Genomic DNA, 13,675 nt, shown 5'->3' on the forward strand with positions numbered 1-13,675 from the left:
AACCTGAAATAGCAAAGTTAAATTTCTATATCCACATGTTTTATAGTGAAAGAAACAGAACAAAATTTTCTTAAAAGTATTAATAAATCCAAATTGCAATTATTAATGAAGTATTAGAATGTGAAAAAATGTTTTCTACCTTGAGTTATCTTTTAGTAGCTCTGGGTTTCTCTGGTGGCTCAGACAGTAAAGTGTCTGTCTGCAATGCAGGAGACACAGGTTTGATCCTTGGGTTGGGAAGATCCCCTGGAGAAGGAAATGGCACCCCACTCCAGTATTCTTGCCTGGAAAATCCCATGGGTGGTGGAGCCTGGTAGGCTACTGTCCATGGGGTCACAAAGAGTCGGACACGACTGAGCGACTTCACTTCACTTAGTAGCTCTAATTCCTTTCCTCCACTGGACAGTTTTCTTATTCTGGATCCCAAAAAAATCAGTGCCAATAAGATAAAGTTTTCCTAAAGCACTCTTCATTTTATGAACCCTTAAGTGCCAAATTTCACTCACTGTATACTGGGCAAATCGATCACTTTGTCTATTGAATCTCCTTAGTGATAGATTTTGAGGAAAACATTTTTCCATGCCACTGTCACACATGGCTTCAGAAAATTTTCAATTCAGTGCACTCAGTCCTGTCTTAAGTATATGCTTTTAAGTATATGATTTACTCGAATTTAATAGATATTAATGTATCTTACATTACTGGGACAAGAGTAAGGAAATTTATAGACAGTTTAGCTCTAAAATAATTGGTTTGCATAGTTGTAAAGTAGTTCATACAACAGAAGAGCTATTTCACAACATGTAACACAAGTTTTGTCATTTAAAACTATAACTATAGTTTTAGAGTAACTATAGTAAAGGCTACCAGAGTAACTACAGTAAGGGCTACTCGGCAGCCTTCTAGGTGAGCTTTAATATTACTTATGGTGAAAGAATAGTGTTTGGGAAAATATTTGAGAAAACAGACCTTGGAGGAAGAGAGAAAAGCTTCAGTTAAGTTCAGTTCAGTCGCTCAGTCGTGTCTGACTCTTTGCGATCCCATGAATCACAGCACGCCAGGTCTCCCTGTCCATCACCATCTCCCGGAGTTCACTCAGACTCATGTCCATCGAGTCCGTGATGCAATCCAGCCATCTCATCCTCTGTCATCCCCTGCTCCTCCTGCCCCCAATCCCTCCCAGCATCAGAATCTTTTCCAATGAGTCAACTCTTCACATGAGATGGCCAAAGTACTGGAGCTTCAGCCTCAGCATCATTCCTTCCAAAGAAATCCCAGGGCTGATCTCCTTCAGAATGGACTGGTTGGATCTCCTTGCAGTCCAAGGGACTCTCAAGAGTCTTCTCCAACACCACAGTTCAAAAGCGTCAATTCTTCGGCGCTCAGCCTTCTTCACAGTCCAACTCTCACATCCATACAAGACCACAGGAAAAACTATCATTCATCAAAGTTTGATAATCTTTATTTATTGTGTTACTCTGTACTGTAGAGAATATACAGCATATATTCTCTGAATACTTGCAAATAATACGCTTTTAATTTTTATGCAAACCAAACAATAATAATAAGATAAAATTGTACAAAGTACAATTGTAAAATTGTAAAATAAATGTAAAATTGTAAAATAAAATTATACAATGGTTGCATAACTCTAAGAACATACTAAAACCCACTAAATTATTTAAACTATTATCCAAAGAAATGACATTGAGTGGTATTTAACCATTTAAATCACAACACATTCAGTTCAGTTCAGTTCAGTTGCTCAGTCATGTCTGACTCTTTGCGACCCCAAGACTGCAGCATGCCAGGCTTCTCTCTCCATCACCATCTCCTGGAGCTTGCTCAAACTCATGTTCATTGAGTCAGTGATGCCATCCAACCATCTCACCTTCTGTCGTCCCCTTCTCCTCCTGCCTTCAATCTTGCCCAGCATCAGGGTCTTTTCCAGTGAGTCAGTTCCTCAAAGCAGGTGGACAAAGGATTGGAGCTTCAGCTTCAGCATCAGTCCTTCCAATGAATATTCAGGACCGATTTCCTTTAGGATTGACTGGTTGGATCTCCTTGCTATCCAAGGGACTCTCAAGAGTCTTCTCCAACACCACAGTTCAAAAGCATCAATTCTTTGGTGCTCAGCTTTCTTTCTGGTCCAACTTTCACATCCATACATGACTACCGGTAAAAACCATAGCTTTGACTAGATGGACTTTTGTCAGCAGAAAATTTTTAAAATGTGCAAACTCTCACATTGCCTAATTCTTTCTCACCAAACCAACTATGATATAGATAAAATGGAGTAACTGTCATTAATTTTCCTACAAATGAAAGAGTGATAGGTTGCAAATTATGTATGATTTTAAATTATAAGTAAGCTAGACAGAAGTATCTACATTATTCAAAGTTGAGGAATGGTTATGGATATTTCTCTCTATGTTAGAAGCTACATGCCTTTTTTTTTTTTCCTTTGCTTTCTCCTTCAAGATTGCATCTCATCCTGGGACTTCCTGGTGGTCCAGGGACTAGGACTCCATGCACCCAATGCAGGGGGCCCAAGTTCAATCCCTGGGCAGGGAACCAGATCCCACATGCTGCAACTAAGAGTTTGCACGCTGAAACTAAGGATTCCATATGCCTCAACTAAACAACCCAAGTGCTACAACTAAGACCAGTGCAGTCAAATAAAAAAAAATAAAAAAAAAAAAAAGATCTCATCTGATTCTACCATTACCACTCCAGTTCACAGACCCTCAGTCTTTTGAATCCATCTTTCAACATCCAGCTGTGGCATCTTCTCCATGGAGCCTCCCCAGATTGCTCAGGCACCATGATTTTAAAAGCTTATGTGCTTCCCTGGTGGTTCAAACGGTAGAGTCTGCCTGCAATGCTGGAGACCAAGGTTTGATCCCTGGGTCAGAAAGACCCCCTGGAGAAGGAAATGGCAACCCACTCCAGTATTCTTGCCTGGAGAATCCCGTGGACAGAGGAGCCTGGCGGGCTACAGTCCATGGGGTTGCAAAGAGTCGGACATGACTGAGCAACTTCATTTTCACTTTTCACTGCTTATGTCACCAGCCTATGTCTGGGTGGCATTATTACATTAACAGTCAAGCTTTCTATTGACCACTTGTCATGGATGCTGTTCAGGTACTGAATGGTGAACTGGATTAGATCTCCTGAGAACCTGATTGTCATTTTTTTAATACTTATCCTTGCAACTAGATCAAGGACTTCTTTTTTAATTTTTAAAAAACATTTATTTACTTGGCTGCATTGGTCTTAGCTGTGGCACGTGGGATCTTTGTAGCATAGTGAGGGATTTTTTGTTGTGGTGCATGGACTCTCTAGTTGTGGCACGCAGACTCAGTAGCTGCAGTGCTCAGGCTTAGTCACTCTGTGGCTTGTGGGATCTTTAGTTCCCCAGCCAGGGACTGAACCCAAGTCCCCTAAATCGGCAGGCGAATTCTTAACCACTGGGCCACCAGGGAAGTCCCCAAGACCATCGGCTTCTTTTAACAGTTGTCACATGCTATTTATCCTCTTCACATCCCTACAGTGGCCATTTAATAACCTTTACTATTTATGTGAGGGTTATGAAATTTTATCTAAACAGTTATCCTAGTGGACGATAAGACGGGTTCCATCCACTCGTGTAGAAGGAAAAGATCTCTCCTGAATTGAGAATTCATTTTTTAGTTATTTGAGTAAAAAGCCTATATCTGAAACAGGAAACGGAAACCAGGAAAGTCAAGACTGGGCACCCTTGATTTTAATGGTAGCAGGGCCAGGAAGATAGCTCCCTGGGGGTGGTGGCCAATGGCATCATTACAAGGTGACTATTAAAGAGCCAGAAAAGGAGGAAAACTGGCTAAGTGCCATCACAGCTACAGGGCAAATGGACCCAGGATCAGGAAGCAGTAGTCTGTGAGCTTTGAAAACAAATGTTTTGACATCCTCCAAATTTCCATTTTGTTTTCTACATGTATTAGGTGAAGTTGTTTTGAAAATCCAGTCTTCTTCAGCTCTGTCATGGGAAACGAATGAAAGGTTTTACTTTTGCCTGAGCAACAGGGGGCCAGAAAAGAGGACCAGGGGGCAACACACAAGCACAAATCCTAGGGGGGATTTCCCTGATGGTCCAGTGGTTGGGACTCCACACTTCCAAAGCAGAGGACCCTGGTTAGAGAACTCAGAGTCTGCACGCTGCAAGGCACGACCAAAAATAATGATTGAAAAAACAGACAGAGAAGAAGAAGCCTTATGGAATGGAGAAATTTGGAAGAATAGCATCCATCTGGTCTGTTCTAAACCCTGGAAGGTCAAGAGCGTGTTTTACCAAGGATGGCAGCATTTTAAAACAAACATTGCATTATTTCAAATGAGTTCCATTTCTCACACTAAAGCACAAAAAGACTCCTGAGAAAAATTAAAATGGTATCATTTGCAAAAATTCCGAGAATACATGCTACATGTCTCTGGAGTACAGAGTAACACATTATTGAGTCAAGATTATCAAACTTTTATGAATAATACGCTTTTCGCCCTTCCCCCAAGGTTTGTTTTCTCAAATGTTTTCCCAAACACTACTCTTCCACCATAAGTAGTGCTGAAACTGATCTAGAACAGTGTCAAGCAGTCCTTACTATAGTTACTCGGGATATGCTTTTCTTTTTGATGGATAAATTGATTGATTGATTGATCTCTAGTTGTGGCGTGTGGGCTCCAGAGCATGGGCTCAGTAACTGCAGTACAAGGTAGGGCTTAGCTGCCCCTCAGCATGTGGCATCTTCCCAGACCAGGGATTGAACCTATGTCCCCTGCATTGGCAGGTGGATTCTTAACTACTAGACCACCAGGGAAGTCCTGGATATATTTTTTAAATGATAAAACATGTCTTATATGTTGTGAAATAGCTCTTCTGTTATATGAACTACTTTTAAAACTATACGAAAAACCAATTATTTTAGAATTAAACTCTACCTTACTCTTACCCCAATAATGTAAAATGTATTAATATCTATTAGATTCAAATAACTTATGACATATAAATTTAAATTACAACTTACATAAATTATATGCTTAAATATTTAGGCAAACAAGCTTAAATTAATCTTAAATATAAAGTCTCAAGATAAATATATTAATATCGCAATGTTTAACATCTTTAAATTTGTGAAACACTCCACGGGAAACAACTGAATAGTGATGCAATTCTTGGGTGAAAATTGCTAAAACTTCTTAAAATAATCACATAATTTTTAAATCCACTGACTTTGAAGATAGAAATGAAAAATTGGATTGAGTTTCTCATGTCAACCTTAAAAATTACCTATAAAGACTCACGTTAAAGCAGTAATTTAAAAAAATATATCATCAGTGTGAATTTCGGGATAAATATTTTCCCTGAAACTTTATGGAATTGAGTTCTTTCTTCCAGAAGAAAAGTTTTTTGTTTTTGTTTTTTAGGAACTTCATTCAATATATTTCTTTTTAAAATCAAATATTTTATACATTTCATACATCTAGGAAATGGGATATTTAACCAAGTGAATATACTAAAAACTAAAAAACATTAACAACAACAGCAAAAAAAACCAAAATAGAAAACATCAATAAAATATACTCTATTCAGAACCACTGATGATACACTATTTTTAATATATAAAATGTACTTGCAGAGCTTTCATGTTAGCATAACAATAAATTATTATACAATATTTTGGGGGTAATCTGTTTATTCAAACTTTCTGATTGAATGTGGTGTAAAGAAACATTTGCTGTAAGGACTATTTTTGGTATAAAAAAATAATCTGATCCAAAAGTGTTTGGGAGACAACTTGAGATTTTAGAAGAGATGTATACCATCAAAATGGGGGTTTTCTACATCAACTGGCAATAAAATATTAGACCAGAAATAGTAATGATTATAAAATGCCACTTTGGCACTATCATTGATATTAACCAAGGGAGTAGAGGAGTCAGTGGTGTAGGAAATGGCAACCCACTCCAGTATTCTTGCCTGGAAACTTCCACAGAGAGAGGAGCCTGGCAGGCTACAGTCCATGGGGTCGCAAAGAGCCGGACACAACTGAGCACGAGCATTAGAGAGGTGAAAACATTAGAGAATTAATAGCTCCAGATTAGAAGTGGGGGGGAGAAGGATATTTGGATAAAATTGAAAGTTATCATTGCTAATTAAAAAGCAGTCAGGTCTATAGGAAAGTAAATCTTCAAAACGGAGCACGTAACTGGTAAGCAGAGTATTTTATCTGCAGGCAATTCACTGTGCTTACTTAAGGGGAAGAAATGAGTCCCTTTCAGGGAGTTCTTGACTTGTCATTTCTCTGGGGGCTTTTCAACTTCATTTGTCCCCTTGATACGACGGAAAGTAAAAGCTGATTTGAAGGTGCCATCACCTTCCTGTTGAGAAAAACAGAGGAAGGTGGCCCACAGAAAACCACAGAGTCCAGCGTAAGCTGTTCGCCAGTGAATGGGAATGAGGCTGAAGTTGGTCAGCTGTAACAGAGAGAACACATCTGTGAGAGCTCCGTACAAACCAAACCCATGAATTAGCATTCTCAGTAGTTTGAAACTTACCTGTACAAAAGGCCAGTACATCAGACCACTCTGGAATAAAGGAAAACTTTATTAGGATGCTTTTAAATAGCACAAAGTAATCAGTTTGTTCTATAAAGTGTTAAAAAAAAAAAACCACACAGACAACAAAATAAATAAATAAAAACAAAGATGAAACAATGGTTTAAAAAAGAAATACCAGACAGGAAGAATGTGGAGGTGGGAGTATATTTCAGACTAAGCAGATTAAATTAGACGACTTATGGTCTCTCGAGTGGAAGAGGGTGGGAAGTTGTACAGAAAGCTGTTAGGCACAGGAATAAGATTTTTATTAGTTGTAGTCATAGACCTACACTATAGAAAAGTCTACCTGAATGAGGACCAATTCTGGAAGACAACTACTTTCAAATCATTGTTAACAACATATATTTCTATATTGCAGTTTTCCTGTTTGCTCATGCAAATGATTCAGGGAAATACCGATAAAACACAGGATCATCAATGAATTTTTGAAACTATAGACCAAACCCACTTTATGGTGATTTTCTAATAATGTAGTCTAGCTACTTCATGCTAGAGAATAAATTTAGCTTTTAAGATGGATTTATTTTAACAGGCTTTAACCTGTTGGTTCGGGTTTCCCAGGTAATAGTGGTAAAGAATTCGCCTTCCAACGCAGGAGAGACAGGTTCGATCCCTGAGTTGGGAAGATTCCCTGGAGAAGGAAAAGGCAACCCACTCCAGTATTCTTGCCTGGGAAATCCCATGGACAGAGGAGGCTGGCGGGCTACAGTCCACGGAGTGGCAAAAGAGTCAGACATGACTTAGTGATTAAACAACAACTGAGTATACAGGACAAGAGGTGACTTGTTTCAAGCCCTGGAATAACCCTGAGAAAGTTTCCTTTTCTGTAAATACCATTGTGATGTTAAGAAGGTTCATTTCACGGGGACACAGCAGAATGCATACCTGGAAACATCAGCTCTAAAGGTGGCAATGATTCCATTAAGCCACTCATATTCTACAATTCCTATTTTGCAATAACCTCTTTGACTCCAAAAATCACTGTAATCACTTACAAGAATAAATATAAGAATGTCAGAAATCATTGTGAACATTGAATAAAATTCAGAGACACATATAGACATTCTTAAAGCTTCTCCTTTAACCATTAAAACAAATTTAAGAACTGTCAAAACACTGTACCCTTGTGTCAACCATCTGGAGCCCTAATTTAAGAATATTTTTATTTAAATGTATTTTATGTTAAAAAGATACCAAAAAGGACTTCCCTGGTGGTCCAGTGGTTAAGAATGTGCCTTCCAGTTCAGGGACGAAGTTTCGATCCCTAATGGGGAACTAAAATCTCACATGCCTTGAGGCAACTAAGCCTGCACACCACAGTGAAAGATCTCGTGCAGAAACTAAGACCTGACACAGTGAAATAAATAAATATTTTTGAAAAAAAGATACAGAAAGATCATTGTTGTATTTTTCAAGTCTGTCTTACCTTATATGTATTCCAGAATTTCTGTCTCATGTCCAAAAATATGTCATCCTTTCCCTGGAGAATACTCATACCTATTTGCAAAAACACATACCAAAAGAATTTTAATAAGATTCAATAGGAAGAATACTGTGTAACAGTTCACGTTCAAGTTTTCTATTCCAATATGCAAGGTGACCATCGCTATCACTCACTCAGTATGTCCCATCTGACCCAACAGTGAAAACAAGACAATCTGCATTCTAAAACTGAGTACATTTTAAAGTGATGATTAATATGAAGTGACAATATGGGTATGAGGTTATAGCAGAATTATTAAAAAAAAACTGTAAGAGAATTCACAAAACCTCAATATAATCACAGTGGGACTATTGGTGACATTTTTCCTCTCCTTTCAAAATATTTTTTGAAATTCTTAAATTTTAAAAAATTAATTTCCTCCTTTTACAGAAAGGCTGCCAGACCCTGGATGTTCTAGCAACTTCAGATTTCCCATCTAAAGAGGCTTTCAAATTGGAATTTGAAAGCGGAACATCAATTCAATGCTCCTAAAAACATGTGGAAAACTTTGATATTCAACAACCCTGAAAAGGAAGTTAGGAGAAAAGAATAAAACCCTCTTATTTTAGGAAGGGTGTAAACATGCTGCTAAGTCACTTCAGTCGTGTCTGACTCTGTGCGACCCCATAGACGGCAGCCCACCAGGCGCCCCCATCCCTGGGATTCTCCAGGCAAGAACGCTGGAGGGGGTTGCCATTTCCTTCTCCAATGCATGAAAGTGAAAGTGAAGTTGGTCAGTTGTGTCCGACCCTCAGCGACCCTAAAAGACCGCAGCCTACCATAAGAGTGCTTTAAAAATTTTCCCCCAACTCTGATTAGGAGGAAGGGGAAATAAAATATTTTAAGTCAATTGCAGGGGATTCTTAGAACAGGACTTACAAGAAAACTGAGCCCAATATTGGTAATACTGTACTCAACTTACACAGCAGTAACTAAGGGCTAAGCATTTTCTGTGCTTTCTTTCATAACCCTGGGCTAAGGATGGTCAAGTTACAAAGGAGGAAAAGCACTCAGGGAGGCTGATAGTGATCCAAGAGCAACCCAGGTGTGGATTCTGAACCAGGTCTCATAATCACAGCTATTCTAGCTTCCAAGGGATGCCCAGCACAAAGGATCATCTAAGACAGGCAGTTTCCAAGCCTAAAGAGCCTTGAACAGACATCCAACCTACCCCCCTCCTACCTCCCCAACTTCATTTTTACAGGAGGAGAGGGAAGCAGGGTCCAGAAATGTGAAAAGAAAACCAAGCCCCGTGGGCAGGAATCTGTTTCAGGGTCCTTGGGCTTGACTCACAAGCCCCAGCAGCCCTGTGACTGTAGCATCTTTCTGGTTTCAGGTATACTGACATTCCCCAGGGAGATGAAAACCATGCCATGAATTGTGTTTGTTTCGGACAAATCATTTTTTCTCCTATGAGCCTCAGTTTCCTCGTGTGTGTGTGTGTTAGTCACTCATTTGTGTCTGACTCTTTGTGACCACATAGACTGTAGCTCGCCAGGCTCCATAGAATTCTCCAGGCAAAAATACTGGAGTGGGTTGCCATTCCCTCCTCCAGGGATCTTCCCGACCCAGGGATCAAACCCAGGACTCCTGCATTGCAGGCAGGTTCTATACTGTCTGAGCCACCAGGGAAGCCCCTTCCTCATATGTAACATGGGAATAATGGTACCTGCCTTGCTGTTTAATTTTGAGAATTAAACAGGAATCTGATTCCCAAAAGCCAACACCACCACCCTCCACCCCATCACCATGGTACAAGGCCACTGCTGCAGCAGGCATGAGGAAACTTCACCAACCTGGCCTGGGCGTCACTCCCGGGGATAAGGCACAGATTTCTGATAAACCAGGCAGCTCCTGCTCTCAGGTCCTCTAGGCCCTGACCTCATGGACCCTGTCAACTTTGTGGCTGGCACTGTATCAGGCATGATTCCTGTGCAGTTTGTGAGTAACTCTGGTCCTCGAGGAGAAGGCGATGGCACCCCACTCCAGTACTCTTGCCTGGAAAATCCCGTGCACAGAGGAGCCTGGAGGCTGCAGTCCATGGGGTCACTAAGAGTCGGGCACGACTGCACACCTTCACTTTCACTTTTCACTTTCATGCAATGGAGAAGGCAATAGCAACCCACTCCAGTGTTCTTGCCTGGAGAATCCCAGGGAAGGGGGAGCCTGGTGGGCTGCCGTCTATGGGATTCCACAGAGGTGGACACGACTGAAGTGATTTAGCAGTAGCAGCTGGTCCTCAAAATGAGATCCATGGGGCAGTGTAGGTTCCTTCAAAGTGGTAACTTGATCACTTCGATCCGTTTAGACGAAAGCACCAACAGGCACTGGCGTGACCCTATGGGGGGGAATCTGTGATCCCCAGTGCCAAGGCCTGGCCCAGAATCCTTGAATTTTCTTAATGGGTGGGTACCCCTCCCCTGATCACTCCTTTCCAGGTGATAGAAAACGCTATGAAGATGAAGGCCATAGAGCCCTCTCCACTGTTTTAGAATTTTAGGGCGCTAAGGAAGGTTCCCAAATGTAGGCCCTCAGGCTCCCCGGTGCACTTTCTGAAGAGTGGGGCTCCCTGCACCCTCACGGGTACAGAGTCCTCTCATAACAGGGGTCCAAGGTCTTCTCACATTTTTCTGTGGGTTTTGATGTGGGGATGGGACTCCCTTCAGGTAAACCTTTACAAAAGCAGGAAAATGGCCCTGAGCACACATTCTGGGGGGAAACAGGTGGGACCCAGAGGCTCAGATGGTATAGAATCTGCCTGCAATGCAGGAGACCTGGGTTCGATCCCTGAGTTCGGGCAGATCCCCTGGAGAAGGAATTGGCAACCCACTCCAGTATTCTTGCCTGGAGAATCCCATGGACAGAGGAGTCTGGGGAGCCTACAGTCCATGGGGTCACAAAGAGTCAGGACACGACTGAGCGACTAACTCTTGAACACTTAGGCGGGACCTCAGATTCCCCTGTCTCTGCCCCGACCATCCTGAATCCCCTCACATTTTTTTTTTTCGTGTTGGAAAGGCTTATCCCTCCAGTGGAAACGAGGCCCCCAGGCCTAGGCGTGAATTTTCCCAGGAGCGGGACCGCCTCCCCCCACCCCACCCCGGACCGTCCCACCCCACCCCCGCCCCACAACCGAGTCGCAGCGGCTACGGTAACGAGCTGGGGGTCTCCTTGATATTCCTGTGGATCTTTTTATTTCAGGGGAAAAATGGATCTCCTTTCCTGTCTCCCCCAATTCCGGCCTGCGTACACCGCAGGGCCCCCTGAAACTTCCAGCCCCAGACTGTTTGCAACCCCAGCGTCCCAAATGCGCCCCTCACGCCCTAATCCCAGGCCTCTCCAGCAACCACGCCTCAATCGCTTTCCTCTCAACCCCCTTAATCCACGGTCCCCAGACTTCCCGGTCCTCACACCTCGATCTCCCGCTTTCGCCCCGACCCTCCCAGTCTCCTAACCCTTGGCCCCCAAGGGAGGGTTTCCAGCCCCGGCCCCGTTTCCACAGAGCCCCAGGCTTCTGCTCCGTCCCAGCCCAACAGAGCCCCAGGCTTCTGCTCCGTCCCAGCCCCAGGAAGCCCCTGCCTCCAGTCCCCCAATTCCTGATCCGACCCCGTTCCCCAGCTCCGCCTCCAGGTCCCCCTCCCGGCTTCTCACCGGCATAGAAGGTAGAGACGTACACCGGCCCGCCCAGAGCCTGGTCGCACAGCACCTTGGCCAGGATGGTGCGCGGCGCGCGCCCGGGCAGCGCGCGCTCCAGCAGGCTCAGCCACACATAGTTTAAGTTCGCGTGGAAGGCCACGGCCACGGTAGCCACGTGCCGCGTATGTTGCCAGTCGGGCGGGCCGCCCCGCAGCAGCTGCTGCAGCGCGTCGCCGCCCGAGAAGAACCCGGCGTAAAGCAGTACGTTCGCTGGCCAAGGGTAACGCCCGGCGGCGCGCGTGAGAGCCTGCCACCAGCTCACCATGCCGGTTCCCAAGGCGCCCCACGAACGCAGGCCGCTGGCTCCCGGGCCTTCCCCCTTCGCCCTCCGCCCCGGCAGCCGGCGCGCCGCCTCCACCCACTTGCACCTAACCTCCTTCCGATGCTCGAAGGCGATTGGGCGCCCCGCGCACACCCAACCCCCGCCGGCCAATCCCGTGGCCCCTGGCGATCCTGGGGCTGAGCTTTTGATGTGCGGTGGGTCCACAAATGCTTGATCCCCTTGCAAGAAATACCCAGAACAGGCAAATCCATTCAAACAGTAGACTAGTCAGGGGCTGGGCAATGGCGTGGGGGCGGGTGGGGGTGCGAAGTGACTGCTAACCGGGTGTGGGGTTCTTTTGTGGCGTGATGAAATATCTAGTAATTAGGTAATGGTAGCGATTGCATGGTAACGAAAACCATTGAATGAATCGTGAACTGTGTGGTATGTGAATTATACCTCAAAAACAAACCAAAAAAAAAAAGTTAAAAAAAGGAAAAACTTGGTGAAAACTGGGCATACCAAAACTCTTACAAGGTGGCGGTGTATTTTAAATGTTTTTACATGCAAGAGATTCAGTTTCAACACATACGGTGCACTGACTGTGTACCAGTCTTTGGATACAATGTCAGAAATTAACCTCTGAGGTCTTTTCTGAATGTGAGGTGGGATTCAATCCTCTTCAGAGGCTATGCCGCAATGAATATTACCTCCCAAAACATACACTGAGTTCCCAGAAGCAGGGGGTCATTGGAAACCCAAAGAGAAGGTGTAACCTCTGACCTCATGGAAGTCACTTTCTCTTTGCTTCTTTTTCTCCATTTTTCCTTCCTCCGTGGTCACATCCAATTCCATTCTCATTTTCTCTCTTTCCCTCTTCTGTTTACCCTATTTGGTTAATTATTAATTTTTGATTTTAACTTTTCATTTTGAAATAATGCCAGACTTTTTGAAATGTTGCAAAAGTAGTACAGAGTTCCCCTATACTCTTCACCCAAGCTTTCCCAGATATTGACATCTTACATAACCATAGTACAATCCTCAGAACAAGGAAACAGGCACTGATGTAATAACCTGCCTAGAGACCATATTCAAATTACTGCCAATTGTCCCACCAAAGTCCTTTTACAAGGACTAGCATTCAATCCTGGGTCACTTTGCATTGCACTGAATTGATACAGAGCACCTTAGTCGCCAATTAGGAGCATTAACCAGTTATTTTACAGTTTGTTCCTCAATTTGTCAGCCCTACTTTATGGGCTGAACTGTGTCCCCACAAAATTCACAGGTTGAGGCTCTAACCCCTAGTACCTCAGAATGTGGCTGTCTTTGGAGAAAGGGCTTTAAAAGAGGGGGTTAGGTTCAAATGAGGCCCTTAGGCTAGGCCCCAATCCAGTCTGACTGGTGTCCTAATAAGAGGAGCAAATTTGGACGTAGGAAGACATGAGCAGTGCATGCATGCACAGAGGAAAGGTCATGCAAGGACCGGGTGAGAAGGGGGCCACCTACAAGCAAAGGAGACAGGCTTCAGAAAAAACTAAGACAGCTGACATTTTGACCGTGGACTTCCAGCCTCC

At 43.4% G+C, this 13,675-nt stretch overlaps 1 protein-coding gene across 2 annotated transcripts; it reads right to left on the reverse strand.

Moving 5' to 3' along the window:
* Positions 1-5,692: 5,692 nt before the first annotated feature.
* MPV17L (MPV17 mitochondrial inner membrane protein like) lies at positions 5,693-12,147 on the reverse strand. 2 transcript variants are annotated; one of them, XM_068968588.1, is made up of 4 exons: positions 11,792-12,147; positions 8,084-8,154; positions 6,595-6,624; positions 5,693-6,513 (listed from the first exon to the last, which is right to left on the reverse strand). In XM_068968588.1, the coding sequence occupies exons 1-4, from the start codon at positions 12,099-12,101 to the stop codon at positions 6,334-6,336; spliced, it is 591 nt and encodes a 196-aa protein (XP_068824689.1). In that variant the 5' UTR covers positions 12,102-12,147; the 3' UTR covers positions 5,693-6,333. The 2 variants fall into 2 exon arrangements, with proteins under 2 accessions (XP_068824689.1, XP_068824690.1); XM_068968589.1 differs by lacking the exon at positions 8,084-8,154.
* Between the last annotated feature and the right edge of the window lie 1,528 nt (positions 12,148-13,675).

This window comes from Capricornis sumatraensis, chromosome 3, assembly GCF_032405125.1.
Source record: "Capricornis sumatraensis isolate serow.1 chromosome 3, serow.2, whole genome shotgun sequence".
Lineage (NCBI taxonomy): Eukaryota > Metazoa > Chordata > Mammalia > Artiodactyla > Bovidae > Capricornis > Capricornis sumatraensis.